The 22,804-nt window shown below is 45.6% G+C and overlaps 1 protein-coding gene across 2 annotated transcripts in view; it reads right to left on the minus strand.

Annotated features, from left to right (window-relative positions):
* Nucleotides 1-484: 484 nt before the first annotated feature.
* The window catches only part of LOC137525719 (equilibrative nucleoside transporter 4-like), a 118,045-nt gene continuing 95,725 nt past the window's right edge, over nt 485-22,804 (minus strand). For both annotated transcript variants that reach the window (XM_068246896.1, XM_068246895.1), the window contains exons 10-11: nt 18,745-18,985; nt 485-689 (exon numbers count right to left, since the gene is read on the minus strand). In XM_068246896.1, the coding sequence (XP_068102997.1) occupies nt 547-689; nt 18,745-18,985 (384 nt within the window). In that variant the 3' untranslated portion in view covers nt 485-546. The remainder of the gene's footprint in view (nt 690-18,744; nt 18,986-22,804) is intronic.

Consider the following 22,804-nt stretch of genomic DNA (forward strand, 5'->3'; position numbering starts at 1 on the left):
TTCTATTAAAATATTGCATTTTCTGTGACGGGCATCATTTCAGTGAGTGTGATAGCTTTTCAAATTACAATGTAAATAATTCAGCTTTTATTTTGTTTGTGTATAATTCTTTATTATGTCATTACTTTTTTCAAAGTATTCCATATGAGAAAAAAAGTTACAAAATAAAGTACAAAGAAAAAGGTTTTGTAGATGCAGATTCTTTAGAAAATAATATATCAAATAACATATATTATTTTTATATGATATAGCTTGTATAGAAAAATATCTGAGTACATATTATTAAGTGGTAAAGTGAAAGGTATCTGAGCAAAATACAGACTTGTATAAAATTAAACCACACAAAAATACTTTGGCAAAATGACAGAAATGGTATTGTGATAGTGTTAGATTGGATCAATTATCCAATGCAAGTTTTACACCAATCAAGCTTTATCAAAGATTTCAACACTTCTTAAGTAACAGCATTTGTGACAGCAAAAGATTTTATGATTGAAATAAATATTTTTTATTAATTAAACTCTAATAAATGTTTGCTTGAAATCATCAAATCTCAGGAGGCAAAGAGCTATTGAATGCCTCTGGATGTAAGCATATACTGTGAGAGGTACTTGATAAACTGTAAGCGAAATAAGCCACCGCTGACCCCAGCATTAGTCCAGTCATGTAAGAAACTGTCATTGTGTTTCCTGCAGAACATAAGAGAAAAGAATAAGTCACATCAATTGTGCATTTCTGCAGTACACTTAAAGGAAACCAGAGATGCTATAACATAAACGTTTTATACATACCTGGGGCTTCCTCCAGCCCCATGCGCACAGATCGTTCCCATGCCGTCGTCCTCCGCCTTCTCCTCAGAAGGCTGAGGACGTCAATGTGGGAGAGATCTGTGCACATAAGGCTGGAGGAAGCCCCAGGTATGTATTAAACATTTATGTTATATCGTCTCTAGTACACTTTAAATACTAAGCAAAGCTACAAGGCTCGATACACAAATTAAATTCAGTATACAGTTTGTGAAATGTTTCACTTGCTAAATCTTTAGTCTGTGTGCAGATTTCCTGTTTTTCCTACCTCTCTTGCCTTCTTCCCCCTCCCCACCTCTAGCTCAGTGTACCTCAGGATATTTGAGATAAGTTATGACCAAGATCTGGTGTTCCAGGTTTCTGTTTTCCTTTGAATTAGACCGTTAGTGTCCTTTAAGTGGAGGTAAGTCTACCGCTACCTTTTTTTAAAACTTGTTTTAGTATTGTAGGGGTCATCGGGGCTGGGTATTAGATGGGAGGTACATTTCCCTGGTATTTGGACTGTGGTCCCTTTAAAACCTTGTGTGGTCCTAGGAAAGGAGTCCGGATTTTGGTGGCAGCAAGCAGTTGCTGCTTGTGTTTTTTTCTTTTCAGGGCCGGACTCCTGGGATGGGAGGGAAGGAAGGGCGGGCCTTCCCATCCCACCTAGGTACACACCTGGTTGTCAGTGGGGCTGAGAGCCTCACTAATGTGGTGTTGATCAGATGCTAATTTATGCATAAAAAGTAGCCTCACAGGCAGTCTAGAGAGAGGTGTTGGAGCAGTAGCATGTCTGCTAAAGAATCTCCTGACAAGGAATATTGGAGATCATTTGATGGAAGTCAAACCATACGCTGGCCGGTTGTTAGTATGGAATTGGCTTAATGGAAAAATGAACTTTGTTTAAACATGCTGGACTTTATACTACAAAGCTGAAGTAAGCTGACTGTTTATTTTCCACTTTTTACTGCTGAACTGAAGCTGTTTATCTTCTGCTGCACAATAAACTGACTTTATTTTATACATCTGTGTACTGCGTGCTGGCTGCGACCCCTCTAAACGTCACAACTGGTGCTCGGATGCGGGCAGCGCAGCACTGCAGGAAAAAGTTCCGTTTAAAAAGTGATATTTAAAGGGCCATTCTCCTTGTTGGCATGATGGAGGAATTGGTGAAACAAATCGCCTTAGCAACTGTGCAGCTGCAGCAGAGCATGGTGTCTCAGCAGGCGAGTATGGTGACTCAACAGCAAGCCACGGAAGCCCTGCGAGAGGCCTCAGAAGCACAAGCCAAAATACTGCTTGAGGCGGGGCAGAAGCTGGCCCAGGGGAGAGAGACAGCAGGAGTTGCCCCTAGCAACCAGGCGATGGTGAGAGCCAGTCACTTTCTGCAGAAACTGACACCCACAGATGATGTGGAAGCCTTACTAAAAACGTTTGAAAGGACAGCAGAGCGGGAAGGATGGCCGAAAGACAAATGGGCTGGTATCCTTGCACCGTTCCTGACGGGAGAACCCCAGAAGGCCTACTACGATCTCAACCCTGCAGACGCCCTCAACTATCATCGGCTAAAGGCAGAGATCCTGGCCCGACTAGGTGTAACCACAGCGGTCCGGGCACAGAGGGTGTACAGCTGGCAATACCTGATGGATCGCCCAGCCAGATCGCAGATGCATGACCTCATCCAACTGGTGACAAAGTGGCTGCAACCAGAGGTACTCACCGGGCCCGAGATGGTGGAGCGATTCGTGCTGGCTCATTTTCTGCGTGCCCTGCCTGTGGGACTACAGCGGTGGGTCAGTCATGCAGACCCCAAAACAGCAGAGCAGCTGGTGGAGATGGTGGAGAGATATACCGCAGTGGAAGATCTACTCTCTCCAAAGTGCCAGGCGGGCCCCACCTTATCCCGTGTTGCAAGGTTCCCTTACTCTGGAAAGGGTGCTTCACGGAACCCCGCAACCAGCATCACCAGCAATAGGGAAGTATTCCCAACAGCCGCTCAGGGGTTGCCACCTGCTATTGCTACACCTCGGAAGGGAGGTGCTATACAGTGTTGGAGATGTTCTGCCTGGGGCCATACCAGAGCCCAGTGTCCACTGCAGGAGGAACCCATGCAGTGTGACGTGCTACGGAGGGTTTTCTTTTTTGCCCAGGAGGTATGCCTGCCAGAGTGCCAGGAGAGCTTTGTGTGCACCGTTAGTGTGAACCAGGTACCTGCTAAAGCCTTGCTGGACTCAGGCAGTATGGTAACCATGGTGCATGTTGATCTGATAGGAACAATTGACACTGTGCTAAAGCCGCTTAAGGTGGTGTGTATTCATGGAGACACAAAGACTTATCCTGTGGTGCCAGTGTCGATTACAACTGACTGTGGGACAATTACTCACGCCGTCGGAGTGGTAAGAAACCTAATGTGTCAAGTAATATTGGGTCGAGACTTTCCACTGTTTTGGGAACTATGGGAGAATGTAAAAGGGAAGTTATTTAAGGTTACTGATAATAGCTTAGCCCCTACTCCCTCTAGCAGAGAACTTGATGCACCAAGTCTGGACAAAGATGTCGCAGAAAATGTATTGCAAAATGATAATGTATTATTGCAAAATGATTATGTATTATCACAAAATGATGATGTATTGTTGCAAATGGATGAAAATGTGACTGACCATCCTTGTCGGGATCCTGAGCAGGTTACTTAGAGGGGGGATGATTTCCCATTACAGGTTATGTTGGGCAAGGATGATGAGGAATCTCCCCCCCCCCTCCCCCAATCTATGCTCCCTGACCTGGATGTGTCAAAAGGGACTTTCATCACTGCGCAGATGCGGGATCCAACGTTATCCCATGCTAGAGAACAGTTATCTATTGTAATGGAGTTTCCCATGAACCTGGGGCAGAGGAGAGATTCCCTCATTTTGAAGTTAATGGAGATCTGTTATATCGGATTGCAAAGGTCAGAGAGGAGGTGGTTGAGCAGCTGCTAGTGCCTCAAGAATTTCGGAAGATTGGTACTAGACTTGGCTCACAATGAAGCATTGGGAGGTCACCTGGGTGCCGAGAAAACGGAGGCGCGCATAACTGACAGGTTTTACTGGCCTGGGTTAAAGGCCGAAGTAAAGAATTATTGCGCTTCTTGCCCCACCTGTCAGTTAACCGCGGCAGTGTCCCATTTTCGAAACCCTTTGGTGCCCTTACCAATAATCGAGGTGCCATTTGAGCGCATTGCCATGGATATAGTGGGACCATTGGTAAAGTCTGCCAGGGGGCACCAATATATCCTTGTCATACTCGACTATGCTACTGGCTACCCGGAAGCTTTTCCTTTAAGAAAACCTACGTCCAAAGCTATCGCCCGAGAATTATTTAATATGTTCACTCGGACGGATTTTCCCAAGGAAATCCTTACGGACCAAAGAACCCCGTTTATGTCTAAAGTTATGGCTGATGTGTGTAAACTGTTCCAGATTAAGCAGATGAGAACCTCTGTTTATCACCCTCAGACAGATGGGCTGGTTGAACGGTTTAATAAGACCTTAAAAATGATGTTAAAAAGAGTTGTTCAAAGGGACGGAAAGGATTGGGATTGTTTATTGCCTGCAGTGATGTTTGTTGTTCGGGAGGTACCTCAAGCCTCCACAGGTTTTTCACCATTTGAACTGGTATATGGGCGCAGACCTCGAGGGTTGCTTGACTTGGTAAAAGAAACCTGGGAAAGTGAGTCCAGTCCCCACAAAAGTGTGGTGGAACATGTTTCCCAGTTGCTAGAACGCATTGCCAAGGTGATGCCCCTTGTCAAGGAGCACTTACTGGCAGCCCAAGAAGCGCAGAGTCGAGTATATAACCGCTCCGCCAAAATCAGGCAGTTTCAGGTGGGGGATAGAGTGGCAGTATTGATCCCAACTGTGGAGAGTAAATTTTATACTGTTTGGGGGCTCTGTATTATCAATTGTTCCTTCAAAACCGAGAGACTTGGAGCAGTTGGCAAAGGAAGAGTGGTCATAAATTCCAGTAGAGAGATATAAAAGACTCAATGAGCCTAATCCAATTCACACACAAAAATAAGACATCCTAGATTTGAATCAATGAAATATTCTTATTAAATACTTTGTTCTTTACATAGTTGAATGTGCTGACAACAAAATCACACAAAAATGATTAATGGAAATCAAATTTATCAACCCATGGAGGTCTGGATTTGGAGTCGCACTTAAAATTAAAGTTGAAAAAAAACACTACAGGCTGATCCAACTTTGATGTAATGTCTTTAAATCTGAAGCGAGTATAAAACTCGCTTCTTCTCTTATATTCAGCAGGGGCATGTGTACCCCTGCTAAACCGCCGCTATCGCGACGCACAACGGGGGTCCCTTACCCCCCAAATCCCCTCCGTCCTCGCCGGGGATCTCTTCCGCATTGAGGCAGGGCTAACCGCTATAGCCCTGCCTCACGCGCGTCTGTCAGCGCGTATCTCCGCCTCTCCCCCGCCCCTCTGTCTTCCTTCACTGAGAGGGGCGGGGGAGAGGCGGCGATGCGCCGCTGATAGACGCGCTGTGAGGCAGGGCTGCAGCCATTAGCCCTGCCTCTAGGAGCAGCAAAATCTACGACCAATTTGGTCATTGATTTTGCAGGGGGGGAATTGGTGGGTAAGGGACCCCCGTTGTGCGGCGGTTTAGCAGGGGCACACATGCCCCTGCTGAATATAAGAGAAGAAGAGAGTTTTTTACTCGCTTCAGTGTCTCTTTAAAGCGAACCTGAACTCAGAATTTCCTCTCTGCTCTAAAAGATAAGCAACAGCATAATAGCATTTAAAGAAAAACATTTCTTTGTTACAGCTGATACAAATCCTACATTAATCTGCAGTGTTTCTACTTCCTGCTTTCATGGAAGATGACATATTGTAAACATCATGTGCTTTCAAATTAGCATAACTGGCATGGCAGTCAGCTGACACAAGGGAGAGATCAAATTAAAACTTGTGATTAGACACAGATGAGGGGGATTAGACAGGCTGAATTCTCTAAATACATATAGGGTACATGTGTCTATGTTTTCCTTCTGTCCTGTGCAAGAGCTCAGGTCCGATTTAAAACAAGACAACATAAGACTCAGTAGGGTGTGTGGCCTCCATAGCCGGCCTTTGACCTGAGCGACCGGAGCGCTCGCTCAGAGCGCCGGCTTTCAAGGGGGCGCCTATAGCTGGTTGCCTTTACTGAGGGGACCTACACCTGATTTCCTATTATGGAGGCACCAACACCTGGATACCTATACTGGAGGCACCTACACCTGGCTACCTATACTGGAGGCATCTACGCCTGCCTACCTATGGGGGGAGGGATGGAGACCTTTAACTGACTTCCTATACTGGGGGCACCTATGCTTGGCAACCTATATTGAGGGCACCTACACATGTTATCCTATACTGAGGCACCTATACCTGGCTACCTACCTATACTGAGTCTGGGGGCGCTTTTTTTTGGGGGGGGGATGCTTTTTGGGGGTGCACTGCAGCTATAACACGTGGTGCAAATTGTCAGTGCTGTGCTATCATTCTAAATGGGGGGGGGGGGGTAACTGTCCCACTGATTGTTTTTATTAATATTCCTGAAAGGTTCTAGCCTTCATTTTTAAGTGTATTCAGGATAATGCACTCTTTCCATCCATTCGTGGTTATTAATAGTATTTTTTCTATTATACATATGTGACGGGTCACGGAGATCTGAGCATTTGTGTCACAACGTCAAAAAGGTTGGGAACCACTGTCCAAGGTGATATCTCAGGAGAAAAGGTGAATTGCATATGGGCCTGTGTGTGTGTGTGTGTATGTGTGTGTATATATGTGCGTGCAAGCGGGAAGAGGATGAAGGGGGGGGGGGGCACAAAAATCAGATTTCGCTCAGGGCGCTGTGAAACCTAAGGCTGGCCCTATCGGCCTCCACGTGTCTGTATGATGTGCTCAATTGGATTCAGGTATAGGGAACAGGCAGGTCAGTCCATAGCATCAATGCCTTTGTCTTGCAGGAACTGCTGACACACTCCAGCCACATGAGGTCTAGCATTACCTTGCATTGGGAGGAACCCAGGGCCTACCACATCAGTATATGGTTTTACAGAGGGTTTGAGGATCTCATCTCTGTACCTGATGGCCGTCAGACTACCTCTGGTAAGCGCATGGAGGGCTTTGCGACCCCTAAAGATATGCTGCCTAACACCATTACTGACCAATTGCCAAACCGGTCATACTGGAGGTTGTTGCAGTCAGCAGAACATTCTCCATGGTGTCTCCAGACTCTGTCACATCTGTCACGTGCTCAGTGTGAACCTGCTTTCATCTGTGAAGAGCACAGAGCACTATAGTACTGTCACTATGCCTAACACCAGCCTCATTTCGGCTACACGTAACACCAACCTCACTGTCACTATGCCTATCACTAACCTAAACTGGATGCTATCCCTAACACCAGCCTCGCTGCTTTTACATGTAAAGGTGGCTATTACCAATACAATTCTCTGGACGATCGATCATCTGATTTGATCGTAATAGCTGCAATGCAATTGAATCAGATTAATGGAATCAGTCAATTTTTCCGATCAATTACATTAATCTGATTGAATTCCATAGCAGCTTTCTTTCCATTAGTGGGCCTGAACAATTGTTTCTGATTGATATTACGTTCAAATCGGATGGCCCATTGTCCAAAGAATTGTATAGTTAATGGCCAACTTATCACTAACTGCCGCTACGTGAAAAGTAACCTCACTGCTGCTACACTAAACAGTAACCTCACTGCCACTATGTCTAACACTAACTTCACTGCTGCTACACCTAAAACTAGCCTCACTGCTACTACAACTTTACTGCCATTGTGCTATCACTGACCTCACTGCTACTATGCCTAAGGGCCGGTTCACACGGCCGCTCGGCGGCGTCTACCGTCAAGCGTTCGGGACCCATCGGCTAAACTCTCCCATTCAAGTGAATAGGAGCGTTTAGCATTGCGCGGTTACCGTCGATTACCGTCGATTGCATAAACGCGGCGTTCTGATCCCGATTTAACGCATCCTTTCGGCCGTCCCTAGAAGCCGCATGCAACGTCCAGGGACGGCTAGCCGGCGCGGCTTCATGTCCCCCTGCGGGGACGAGAAACGCAGATCGCGACGATCTCTGTACCGCCGCCACCGAACAGGACGTCACAGGACGACGCGACTTCCTGGCCGCCCCAACGCCGCCTGCCGTCCGTGTGAACCGGCCCTAACACTAACCTCACTGCAGTTAAGCCTTCCACTAACCTCATTGCTCCTACGCTAACTATCCTAAACTAACTGCCACTATGCCTTACAGTAACCTCACTGCCCCTACACTACCACTAACCCCACTGTCTAAGTTACACCACTGCTAAGTTAATGTACATTTGGCCCCACTCCCTCCCTTGCTGCATGGCCACTCCCATCTTTTGCAAGTTTGCTTGTGCCTAGTGCCCAGGGGCGCCCCAAATCTCAGAAGATCCTAGCAATGCCCCTGGGAAGACCATGTATGTATGAATTATTTTTTTTAATTGTGTCTCTGGTACACTTTAAGCCACCAGCAAGCAAGAAAATACTGTTTTAATAATTCCGTCAGTACTTTTTTAACCTACTTTTTAGTACTTTTTTTCAACTGCAGAGTGCAAAAATTACTTTAAACAAAAGATGGGAAATTATCTTAACTCAGTATAAAAAGGTGAAATGGATCGGGCCAATTGATTGTTGAAGTTGAGGGTGCTAATCATTGAGCCCATGCAATATTTGTTGATGTTTGTGAAATGCTTCAGATTTGATGCTTTTTGTGTTCCTACTGTGCCAACAAAAATAAATGAACACTACAAAAGTATTTGTAATTACAACAATTTTCTAGAAGGGGTGGATTTTCCTGACATAAATGAAAGGGTGCCAACATTTTTGATCAAGGCTGTAAATAAACTTTCTAAATGTTTTAGTGTTAATCAGTAACATTAATGTAAGTTAATTACCATCTTTATAACACATGCAAGCTTGAAGATTTCAGAGTTTGGAAATGCATATTGCAGTTTTTCTATTAGGATTTTTGCATGTAGTCTTTGCACAGTTACTTTGAGATGTATAGTTTCACTACAATGTTGATATTCAAGTTATAATTGCTGGGAGGATTACTTTTATTGGTAAAGATTTTTTTATTTCTTAAAAAAAAAAAAAAAAAACTTTTTAAAACTCATGACAGTGTAAGGCTAGGTTCACAGTGGTGTGTTACATTGAGGAATATTGGCCACTTTGTAATGCGATTTGCCGCGCTGCAATGCACCATTTAGGTGACGTTAACACTGCAGCAGGTGCATTGTGGTATAACAGCATGCGGCATCGCCGGCATCCCAACGCACTGCAAGCAGGGCAATCACACAAAATGAGCGGATTCACCGTAACAGTGAAGCATACTTTTCATTGACTGCATGACACACAACGAGTGGTTAACGTGTGGCGCCTATTTCCCGGTCCAATGCATTGCGTTCCTGCTGTTACAGGGAATGTAATGACCACTGTGAACCTAACCTTACTATAAACTTGGTAAACTTGTCAAACTTGAACAATATTTTTTTTTATGTAGTGGTAATGAGTATATTTGTTGTTGTTACTCTTTTTCTAATAAAACTACTGAAACAGAGTAAAGCCCCTCTGTCAGCATCTGTTTGTATTGTACATGTTGGCAGCTCTCCCCTACTACTAGCAAGATTTCATTGTTCAGCTGACAGTACTGTGCAATGTAGGTTTCCCAGGGTGAGAAGTGAATTGCAGGAAGCTGTTATGTAGACATAAATGGGTTCTTAACATGTTGCATTAAAGTGGCTCTAATTATATCTTTTTTTTTAAAATATTTCTTTTAGCTTTAAATATATATATATTTATTATTTGTAGAATATATGTTTGCTGAGCAGTGGGGGGAGAGGAAAATGTAAACACTGGCCAGTGGCCACAGTACACCTTTGGATGGGAAGATACACTCTCAGACCTGTAGTGGTGATCTAGTATACCCCAGTATAACCCAAAACGTTGTTTTGGAGGGCATTCTGGGAGCAAACAAATCTCGGTTTGGACTAGTGTACAGTATATACAGTATGCCAAATGCCTCATAGAGCCATTTTATCCAATCTCAATAACAGGCGAAGCTGTCCGCTGTGTTAAATTTTCTTGGCCAATGGCTACAGTATTCCCCTGTGGCAATAAAACCCTATGCTCCCCTCTCCCTTTGTAGTATGTTACTTGAAAGAGAGGAGTACATGTCTGTACTGGAATTGCTGTGCAAACCAGGGTGGTAGTTGTGCAGTAGAGTTTCGGTTATCCAGCACCAACAGCAATCGGCTGATGCTGGGTAAGTGTGCTTTCTATTTGCTTGAGGCTCAATGTTATTAATAGGCCAAGCTAATACAGTTCTATGCCCAACTCTATACACATACCATGTACTCTGTATTAAGTGTTAAAATACTGTAATTGATTAAAGGTTATCAAAAAAGGTTATTATAATTCATTTCTCTGATCTGGAATGCTACACACTAGCAAATACTTACCTTTCTTTTTGCAAATATGTGTTATCTCTCTGCATATTACTTGTTGAGTATTACAAATATGCAACTTACTACCAGTTTAATAGGTCTGTTGTACTGTTAAACATGAATGCTGTACCCATGCTTTCAAACAATGTGTATTTTATTACAAGTTGTATACCTCTTTTTCTGAAAATTTCAATAAAAATTATTGAAAACAAAATGTTGTAATTGAAAGTATATTAACCTTGAGGAAGCCATGAAACCCAGTCTTTAACCACAGTAGAGCCCATAAACAGCATAAGAACAGCCTAAGAAATTAACCTTCACCACTGTGAATACTGCCGGTGATTTGTGCTGGTTGGTTAAGACTGCTGATTAGTTTGGATAAACGGGGCTCTACTGTATTGTGCTTTGCACAACCTGATTATTATTTTAATTTTGTACACAATGCACATAATAAGAGTCAACAGTACATATATCAAGAGTCAACTGCAGAAAACATTATAAGGTACTATAGCCAAACAGCAGGACTCCGTGAAGCTGCCTCCCCTACAATCAGCACAAATAAAAATTCCACCATGCTTGGTTAGTGCTATGTTTGTGCCCATTTGTGCTGAAAAAATTTAGATTTGTGCTGTTTTCATTTTCAAGAACAGCACTTATTATTTCCAAAACAATACCATCACGCAGCTCCTGCACAACAACCTACATACATGAAACTGGTATGGGTGGGTAGTGCTGTGCATGTGACCACTTTGTGCTGCAATAAAATCATCTTTCTATCTTTTATAGTTTTTGAGATAGTCACGTTTTTTAAAAAGGTCAAAAGTTCACTCGTTTAGCCTTTGTGATGTTGTAGGGGGGCTGAGTGAACTTTTGACCTTTATAAAAATGTGGATATCTCATAAACTATAAAAGATAGAAATGATTTTTGCAGCACAAATGATTACATGCACAGCACTACCGCCTACACCAGTTTCATGTCTGTAGGTTGTTGTACGGGGGCTGGGTGATAGAATTGTTTTGGAAATAATAAGTGCAATTATCTTCAAAATGAAAGCAGCACACATATTATTTTTTGCAGCACAAATAGGCACAAATATAGCCAAGGGCGTAGGGCCCGTGGTCGCAGCGGTCGCCTTGGCGACCGGGCCCGGCTCCTGAGGAGGCGGGGGAGGGGCCCGGGGGGCCCATCTCCGTTTGGAGGGCCATGCGCCCGTTCGCGCTGGTAGGAGGGAGCCGCAGCCGCGGGGAGGGCAGCCCGACCTCTTCCTCCCTTCCTCTCCCCGGGGCCCCCCCTCAGATGCAGAGTAAGCGGCTAACGGAAGCGCTATAGGCAGAACTCACCTCCCTGCGTTCCACTCGCCGCTGATCTCCTCTCTGGCTGGCTCTGCATAGATGTTGTTACACACGCAGCTTCCGGCTAAACAGGAAGCTGCGTGTGTAAGCATCTATGCAGAGCCAGCCAGAGAGGAGATCAGCGGCGATTGGAACCAGGGACGGAGGTGAGTTCTGCCTATAGCGCTTCCGTTAGCCGCTTACTCTGCATCTGAGGGGGGGCCCCGGGGAGAGGAAGGGAGGGAGAGGTCGGGCTGCCCTCCCCGCGGCTGCGCCCCCCCCCCTCCATTATGGGGACGGGCAGCTACCTAATCTATCCTGGGGGGCAGCTACCTAATCTATCCTGGGGGGCACCTACCTAATCTAACCTATACTGGGGGGCAGCTACCTAATCTATCCTGGGGGCAGCTACCTAATCTATCCTGGGGGGCACCTACCTAATCTAACCTAATCCTGGGGGGCAGCTACCTAATCTAACCTATACTGGGGGGCACCTACCTAATCTATCCTGGGGGCAGCTACCTAATCTATCCTGGGGGGCACCTACCTAATCTAACCTAATCCTGGGGGGCAGCTACCTAATCTAACCTATACTGGGGGGCACCTACCTAATCTATCCTGGGGGGCAGCTACCTAATCTATTCTGGGGGGCAGCTACCTAATCTAACCTATACTGGGGGGCAGCTACCTAATCTAACCTATACTAGGGGGCACCGACCTAATCTAATTTATACTGGGGGCACCTACCTATCTAACCTATACTGGGGGCACTTACTTATCTAACCTGTATTGGGGGCACCTAGCTAGCCTATACAGGTGGCAACTATACTGGCTACCTATATTGGAGGCACCTACCTAACTAACCTGTACTGGGGGCACCTACCTATCTAACCTACGCTGGGGGCAACTATTCTGGCTACCTATATTAGAGGCACCCACCTAGCTAACCTGTACTGGGGGCACCTATCTATCTAACTTATACCGGCGGCGCCTGCCTATCTCACCTATACCGGGGGCAACTATACTGGCTTACCTATGCCTGACTACCTATACTGGGGGTACCTATAGCTGGCTATAGGGATTTTGATATGTGTGTGCATCCGTCGGGTGTTGTCGGGGGAGGGGGGGCTGTTGTTGCCGGGGGGGGGCCACATCCAGATTCCGCATCGGGGCCCAGAGGTTTGTAGCTACGCCACTGAATATAGCACTAACCAAGCATGATGGATTTTTTTTTTTGTATATTCAAACGCTTTATTCAAATCCAAAACATTACATTGCCAATAATAATAGTCAGTTACAAACATTCAAAGTAGAATAAAAAATTCAGCAATTGAGAGAACATAGGGGTTGCATAGCAACAATAAGGAGATAAACATCAAATCGAGTACATTCAGCAATCCTAAAATATATATCTCAAGGGGCAGTCAGAGAAACAGAAGATGATGAGGCTAGCTGTAAACCATCACGATAGGTAGTCCAGGGATCCCAAATAGCATTAAATCTGTCCAAGTTATCAATAGAAGCATAAAATAATCTATCAGAGAGCCTAATATTATTCATCCTATCAGTAATCATAGAGATAAAGGGACTGGTCAATTTCCATTTTGAAGCAATTTCCATTTTGATAGCAAAAGATATCTATACAATTTATGAAACTTGCCCGGAATTATAGGGTTAGGAGAAAACAACAGAGCTTGCTTCTTAGTGATATGAATGGGGTGAAAAAAAATCAGCGAGGCTAGATTATCCCAATTGGGCCAAAAATCTTGGGCTATAGGGCAATCCTCAAAAATATGGGACAATGTACCCTCGCTGTTACAATTGCGAAAACAGAGAGAGGAAACTGAAGGAAACATTCTGTACAATTTCACCGGGGTATACTACCACCTACGCATACGTTTAATAGCAGTGCCCTTCAGGACATTAGGAGAAGAAGTTGAAGCAGCTTTAGCCCAAATCTTGGACCAAATAGTAAGATCAAGCTTCTCACCAATATCCTGTTCTCATTGTAACATATAAGGTAATTTATCATCGGTGCCCGCACCGACCAGCAGCTGATATATCCTTGAAATAGAACCTCTACTTCGACCTTGGGTATAATACATGATCTCAAAGGGCCGAAGAGGGGTTTGTGGGACAGGATTATGCTATGGCGTCAATTCACCAGAGAGGATTTACTAAGAGAAAAAAGGTAGGTAGTTTATCTCATGAGGTATTTTAACACTCTGGAGTCAATTCACCAGTGTGAGAGGACAGAGAGAAAAGTGTTCGATAGCAGGGGATAATGGAGAGATATGCACGAGGAAAGTGTGAGAAAGCAGAGAGTTAGGTAATCGGTATTAATGATTTACATGGGATACTTTTCCTCTCTGTAAGCTTGAAAGTGAAGCATTGTGGGTAGGAGGCGGAGTTTTACCACTACGTGACCAGAGTATTCCCGCCTTTTACTGCCGAATCATATCATAAATCATATCACGAGTGAGTCTGAACTTCTTCACCACCTCTGTCTCAGTAAAATTATCAAGAACTGTTCTCTCACGAAAAATACGAGGGGCGATTAAACAGACCCTCCTCCTGCGCCTTCGTCTCCTCATAATAGAAGCAAGCTCTAAGGCCTAGTGCACACCAGAGCGGTTTGGCTGCGTTTTGCGATCCGCTTGCGGCTGCGGATACGCTTGGGTAATATATTTCAATGGGCTGGTGCATACCAGAGCGGGAGGCGTTTTGCAGAAACGCATACTCCCGGGCTGCTGCAGATTTTGGATTGCGGAGGCTTTTCTGCCTCGATGTTAAGTATAGGAAAAACGCAAACCGCTCTGAAAAACGGCACTTCAGAGCGGTTTGCCAGGCGGTTTTTGTAACAGTAGCTGTTCAGTAACAGCTTTACTGTAACAATACATGAAATCTACTACACCAAAAACGCTTCACAAAACCGCAAAATGCTAGCTGAAACGCTACAGAAAAATAAGAAAAAGCGTTTCAAAATCTGCTAGCATTTTGCAGATCTGCTAGCGGTTTTTGGCGTGCACCAGGCCTAACAGAGTAAGCTCAAAAGGCTCCATCTTCCACAGCAGCAGCTGCTGTGTGAAAACCACGATATCTCCAGGTTCATTAAGGGGATAAAGAGATAAAAAAATAACGAATGGCCACACCCCCTTTCTTCCCTGGTGAATTGTGATTTGGAGAAAAACTAACTACTAACTATCACTTATTTATCTCATACTTATCTCACATTTATCTCTTGCATTTCTCTCTGTCGATATTTTCCCCTATACTTCTGGAGAATTGCTATTTGGAGATATCACAGGAGGTAAATTACCTCCCAAGAGATAAATGGGTTGGTAGCCTCTGGTGAATTGACGCCAATATGATAATACATGATTGAAAATAATGTTTAATCTGACAATCAGGGCCGGATTTGTAGTTCTTACCGCCCAAGGCCGACTATTACCAGCCGCCCCAACCGACCAAACCGAAACCGTATCCTACCACCTCTCTCCACACACACAGACACCCAAAAAATGTTGGGCCGATGGTGTCCACTATTGCGGCTAGTGCTGAGGTCTTCATGGCAACGTGAAGTGAATCAATCACGTCACACGGGGGAACTGGTCAATCAAGCGATCTACAGGTGATGGGCGTGGTGGGAGCCATCCACCACACACACATAGTCAAAAGTGGCTCACAATTGGACAATGGGTGGGGTCAGAAACACGTAAAAGTGAGGCCTGTACCCACTGCTGTCTCCAGGGTAACAGCGCTGGCCAATCAATAATTAAGAAATGGGTACTGTGAGAGGCTGCCTTCTGTATTCTGTAATATTTGCTGGTGCGGCCCCTGGTCCTTTCATCCCCCACATCAAGTACGTGAGAACCGGCCTACTGTAACTGCCTGCAGCTGCTGCTATGTCATTGGACAAGGTCTGGCTTTTTGCTAGTCACACACTGTTCACAAACGTTTGGTTAACGGACTGCAGCTGCCTGTAGCACAGCACAGGCAGATACCAGCTGGTACTAATAGTGCAGTTATCCTGACCACTTTCATTTGTTTGGACACTTGTAAATAATGCCCACTGTCTGCAGGCCGCCCCTTGTTTATCTGGTGCCCTAGGCCATGGCCTATGTGGCCTTCCCAGAAATCCGGCCATGCTGACAATAGCGAAACATTTCTTCATAAAGGATCGATCTAGTAATCGAATCGAAAATGAAAAAAGGAGGAAAACTTATTAGAAATCCATAAATTTGTTGGCAGTGATAAGTCCCTGATTTATCCACCAAGTAAATGATTGAGGGTTATCTAGGGCAGGAGGAAAATTAGGGTTCCCTAAAAAGGAAACCCGAGTAGAAGGGATAGGAGCTAAATGAAAACAAGATTGAGTAGAGAACCACAATTTAAGAGAATGAGCAACAATCTTATTAAGAGGGAGATGTTTGGAAATTATTATTTTATTAGGGGAGGAGATTAAGGTGGGCAAATTGAAAGGTTCAATCGAGTCAGACTCAAACTGACACCAAAGAGACGAGTCCGAGACCTGACTTCAATCCAAGAGCTGAGAGGTGCGGGCAGCCAAATAATAAAGCCATAAGTTAGCCATACCAATACCACCAAAAGATCTATATTAATATAAAATCTTAGAGTGAATTCTAGGTGGCTTATTATCCCAAATGAATTTATTAAATTGGGTTTGAAGCTGGACTGTAACGATTGCGGAATCGTCTCCGTGGTCAGCGCACCAGACGTGCGCTGACGCGGCGGATTTCCTCCACAAGCGTATAATTGAGGACACCCAGGCTAGGTGCTATGCACCCGCAGAGGGCAATTCCCACCGGCAGATGGCGCTGTGGAGTGCAGGCGAACACAGCCGCTGCACAGCCACAGATGCCAAATGGGAATTGTACAGATACAGGACAAGGTACAATCAGGCAGGGCTGGATAGCCCACAGGGAACAGAGCAAAGGGACAGAACCAATGTGTGCCCACCAAACTAGTCGCCACCCAGCAACGGCGAACACACAACGGAGTAGGAAACGCAATCGCAAGAATGGCGATTGCCAATAGCGACACAAGACTGAGCAGGACACAGCACAAGGGTAGCAAAGGCACAGCAAATCATACAAAGAGAAAGATAAGGAAAATAACAAACGCTAGCTGAACGAGAACACCGCACTCATTCGCAACAGTGCACGCGTTCGTGCGCGGTCTCCGCGTGTTACGCACAACAGAGACAAGCACACCTAACAACCAAAGACAGACACACACGAAACAGAGAACGCGAGCGCTTGCTTAACGGTTACCTAACCGAGCCTACAGCAAGCGTTCGTATCAGACAAGACAGACAAACGTGAAACAGGAACTAGGCAGGAAGGATCCACCACTCTTCCGTCAGAGCAAGTGTGATCCAAGCAGAAACACAGATCAGAAAGATCCACAGCCGCTACCGCTAGCGGTTAGTGTGATCCAGGAAGACAGATCAGAAGGATCCACAGCACTAGCGCTAGGCGAGTGCGATCCAGGCAGACAGAGTAGCAGAACAGAAGGATCCACAGCACTAGCGAAAGTGACCAGCGCCATCCAGGTACAGAGTAGCAGAACAGAAGGATCCACAGCACTAGCGGAAAGTGGCTAGCGCGATCCAAGGAGACAGATCAGAAGAGATAGCTGGTAGCAACCGCTGCACCAGCTATACTCCAAGAACAGAGATCAGAACCATTTCCTGTCGACCACCGCTGGGACAGGACAATCGCAACAGAACAAACAAACAGATAAGCAATCCTAACTGCACTAAGGAAACCTGCCTAGTGCAGTTTTCCAGGAATTACTCTAAGATAACTTCAACAAGAAGAAGCATGGCTGACACTCTCTAGGAGTGTTTACTACAAACCCTGAAGGAATGACCAGCAAAGGACTGTGGGTAATCCCAACCTTTATACTGCCAGTCATCACAGGAGGCAGGTAGGGGATTCGCATAACGAATGTATGCAAATTCCTCAGCAGCAAGCTGCAATACTGACAGAAAGTCTCTCTTAAAGAGACCTGCAGAATGCAGACCTGAACAGTGGTCAAAAAGCTGCCTGTCTGCACAGGCAGCTGAGCAGATTCTCACATGGACAAGCTGACATTTATGTAAGAGGATGGGCAGTGTTCTAAAATAATATAACAACTTAGGTAAAAGGATCATCTTACAAGCTAAATTTCTGCCCAACCAACCAATCTTGTAATCTGACCAGTCTTTAAGATATTTAGAGAACGTCGAAAACAAAGGGGGGTAATTTGCTTCAAAAAGGGAAGAAAAGCTGGGAGTCAAAAAGGACTCTAAATATTTAAATTTCTGATGTTGCCATTTAAAATCGAAATTAGCTTCCAAGAGTTTAACAGCAGGCCTAGGAAGATTGATTGGCATGGCAGAAGATTTGGCAGTATTCACTGCTAACCCTGAAAATGATGCAAATTTATCTAGAAGGGGAAGCAACACTGGGAGAGAAGTAATTGGTTGTGACAAAAACAACAGCACATTGTCTGCGTAAAAGCAACAATTTATACTTATCATTGTAACCATGAATGTCAGGTTGCTGGCATATGGCTTCTGCCAGGGGCTCCACCACCAGAGCAAAAAGCAAAGGAGAAAGTGGACACCCCTGACGCGAGCCTCTACGCAGCATAATGGGATTGGAACAGGCTCCAGGGGTATGGATATACGTGGCAGGATCAGCATTTAAGGCCTTAAAGGCTAATAGAAAGGATCTGTGTATACCAAAGTGAGGCAAAACCAAACGCAAGTACTCCCAGCCCACCAAGTCAAAGGCTTTATTAAAATCCAAACTTAGCATAAGAAACCGAGAGTCGGTGAGCTGGGAGTCCTGAATGAGGTTAAGAGCCAAAAGGATGTTATCATACCCATGATGACCTGGTATAAAACCAGATTGTTCCTTTTGAATCAGGGAGTGAACCATCGAAGCCAGTCTTACTGAAAGAATTTTAGAAAATAATATGATGGAATTTTCATTTGCGCTGATTGTAGGAGGGCTAGATTGATGGAGCCAGCAGTATGTATTAATAAGATAGTAATTGTTATCATACCTGCCAGCTCTCGTTGTTCCGGCACTACCTGTCCTGAAGCCAGAATCATAGGTACACTGCCAAAATAGCCATTGGTGATGCCCATCAGCAGAGAGAAGATGCATGGCCAGGCAGGGTGAGCAAAAGCTGGCTTTCCACTTGGGTACACACACATTATAAAAAGAGGGATAAATATTGCACGTGTGCTGGAACAGATAAGGAGGTTGACACCGCTCCAATTGTAAGGCACAGCTGCCAGTATCTAGAAAGAGAATGTATGAAATCTTTAGTGTTTAGGACTAATAGTGACCATATATCATACAGCCTATTTGTACAGATTTTGCAACAAATAATAATTCTATAATAAAAAGCCAAAGAATCCATATTTCCAATGATATCTAAAATGATGCACCGCACTACAAAGTTGTTGGCATCGTTTTGAAAAGTAAGGACCCATTTTCACTAAGTACAAATTTCACACTAAAAATGAAATCAATGAATGTCAATGGATTCATAATTGAATGTGAATGTTCGCACACAGGTGTGATACAGAAAAATATGGATTGCAATCTGCAGATTTCTGCACCACCATCCGTTTCCCATGTAATAATTGTTATATGCATCCAAACATTTGCATTAAAATTCACACAAAAACGGGAAAATCTGCATTCAGGAAAAACGTATGCGACATTGAATATGCTAGTGGAAATAGACCTTTAGTGTTAGATTATATTCTGTTTGTCATTCCAGATAATTGTGTCCTAACATACTCTATTTAAACTTAAAAAATTAACCACTTCCCGACCGCCCACTACACAGGGGCGGCGGGGAAGTGGAGCCCTGCAGGACGGCCTCACCCACAGAGGCGGCGGTCCATTTAAGGGCATGGGCGGAGCGATCGCGTCATCCGTGACGCGATCCTCCGCCGGCGCCTGTCACCGCTCGCTCGCCGCAACATCCCGCCGGCTATACGGAAGCGCCGGCGGGATGTTAACCCCGCGATCGCCGCATACAAAGTGTATAATACACTTTGTAATGTTTACAAAGTGTATTATACAGGCTGCCTCCTGCCCTGGTGGTCCCAGTGTCCGAGGGACCACCAGGGCAGGCTGCAGCCACCCTAGTCTGCACCAAGCACACTGATTTTCTCCCCCCCCCGCCCCAGATCGCCCACAGCACCCATCAGACCCCCCCCCTGCCCACCCCCCAGACCCCTGTTTGCACCCAATCACCCCCCTAATCACCCATCAATCACTCCCTGTCACTATCTGTCAACGCTATTTTTTTTTTTATCCCCCCCCCTGCTCCCTGCCCCCTCCTGATCACCCCCCACCCCTCAGATTCTCCCCAGACCCCCCCCCCCCAGACCACTCCCCCCTGTTTACTGTATGCATCTATCCCCCTGATCACCTGTCAATCACCTGTCAATCACCCGTCAATCACCCATCAATCACCCGTCAATCACCCCCTGTCACTGCCACCCATCAATCAGCCCCTAACCTGCCCCTTGCGGGCAATCTGATCACCCCCCCACACCAATAGATCGCCCACAGATCCGACATCAGATCACCTCCCAAATCCATTGTTTACATCTATTCTCTCCTCTAAACACCCACTAATTACCCATCAATCACCCATCAATCACCCCCTATCACCACTTGTCACTTTTACCTATCAGATCAGACCCTAATCTGCCCCTTGCGGGCACCCAATCACCCGCCCACACGCTCAGATTGCCCTCTGACCCCCCCTTATCAATTCACCAGTGCATTAATTACATCTGTTCTTCCCTGTAATAACCCACTGATCACCTGTCAATCACCTGCCAATCACCTATCACCCATCAATCACCCCCTGTCACTGCCACCCATCAATCAGCCCCTAACCTGCCCCTTGCGGGCAATCTGATCACCCACCCACACCATTAGATCGCCCGCAAACCCGCCGTCAGATTACCTCCCAAATGTATCGTTTACATCTGTTATCTTCTCTAAACACCCACTAATTACCCATCAATCACCCCCTATCACCACCTGTCACTGTTACCTATCAGATCAGACCCTAATCTGCCCCTTGCGGGCACCCAATCACCCGCCCACACGCTCAGATTGCCCTCAGACCCCCCCCCCCCCCTTATCAATTCGCCAGTGCATTAATTACATCTGTCCTTCCCTGTAATAACCCACTGATCACCTGTCAATCACCTGCCAATCACCTATCACCCATCAATCACCCCCTGTCACTGTCACCCAACAATCAGCCCCTAACCTGCCCCTTGCGGGCAATCTGATCACCCACCCACACCAATAGATCACCCGCAGATCCGACATCAGATCACCACCCAAGCGCAGTGTTTCCATCTATTCTCTCCTCTAAACACCCACTAATTACCCATCAATCACCCATCAATCACTCCCTATCACCACCTGTCACTGTTACCTATCAGATCAGACCCTAATCTGCCCCTTGCGGGCACCCAATCGACCGCCTACACGCTCAGATTGCCCTCAGACCCCCCCTTATCAATTCGCCAGTGCAATATTTACATCTGTTCTCCCCTGTAATAACCCACTGATTACCTGTCAATCACCTATCAATCACCCATCAATCACCCCCTGTCACTGCCACCCATCAATCACCCCCTGTCACTGCCACCCATCAATCACCCGCTGTCACTGCCACCCATCAATCAGCCCCTAACCTGCCCCTTGCGGGCAAACTGATCACCCACCCACACCAATAGATCGCCCGCAGATCCGACATCAGATCACCACCCAAGCGCAGTGTTTCCATCTATTCTCTACCCTAAACACCCACTAATTACCCATCAATCACCCCCTGTCACTGCTACCTATCAGATTAGACCCCTATCTGCCCCTAGGGCACTCAATCACCCGCCCACACCCTCAGAATGCCCTCAGACCCCAGCCCTGATCACCTCGCCAGTGCATTGCTTGCATCCATTCCCCCCTCTAATCACACCTTGAGACACCCATCAATCACCTCCTGTCACCCCCTAGCACACCTACCCATCAGATCAGGCCCCAATTTGCCCCGTGTGGGCTCCTGATCACTCGGCCAAACCCTCAGACCCCCTTCCGATCACCTCCCCAGTGCATGGATTGCATCTATTTTCCCCTCTAACCACCCCCTGAGACACCCATCAATCACCTCCTGTCACCCCCCTAGCACTCCTATCCATCAGATCAGGCCCAATACAACCTGTCATCTAAAAGGCCACCCTGCTTATGACCGGTTCCACAAAATTCGCCCCCTCATAGACCACCTGTCATCAAAATTTGCAGATGCTTATACCCCTGAACAGTCATTTTGAGACATTTGGTTTCCAGACTACTCACGGTTTTGGGCCTGTAAAATGCCAGGGCGGTATAGGAACCCCACAAGTGACCCCATTTTAGAAAAAAAAGACACCCCAAGGTATTATGTTAGGTGTATGACGAGTTCATAGAAGATTTAATTTTTTGTCAAAAGTTAGCGGAAATTAATTTTTATTGGGTTTTTTTCACAAAGTGTCATTTTTCACTAACTTGTGACAAAAAATAAAATCTTCTATGAACTCGCCATACACCTAACGGAATACCTTGGGGTGTCTTCTTTCTAAAATGGGGTCACTTGTGGGGTTCCTATACTGCCCTGGCATTTTAGGGGCCCTAAACCGCGAGGAGTAGTCTAGAAAACAAATGCTTCAAAATGACCTGTGAATAGGACGTTGGGCCCCTTAGCGCACCTAGGCTGCAAAAAAGTGTCACACATGTGGTACCGCCGTACTCAGGAAAAGTAGTATAATGTGTTTTGGGGTGTATTTTTACACATACCCATGCTGGGTGGGAGAAATTTCTATGTAAATGGACAATTGTGTGTAAAAAAATCAAACAATTGTCATTTACAGAGATATTTCTCCCACTTAGCATGGGTATGTGTAAAAATACACCCCAAAACGCATTATACTACTTCTCCTGAGTACAGCGGTACCACATGTGTGGCACTTTTTTACACCCTAAGTACGCTAAGGGGCCCAAAGTCCAATGAGTACCTTTAGGATTTCACAGGTCATTTTGCG

The sequence above is a fragment of the Hyperolius riggenbachi genome, chromosome 7 (assembly GCF_040937935.1).
Source record: "Hyperolius riggenbachi isolate aHypRig1 chromosome 7, aHypRig1.pri, whole genome shotgun sequence".
NCBI classification, from domain to species: Eukaryota; Metazoa; Chordata; class Amphibia; order Anura; family Hyperoliidae; genus Hyperolius; species Hyperolius riggenbachi.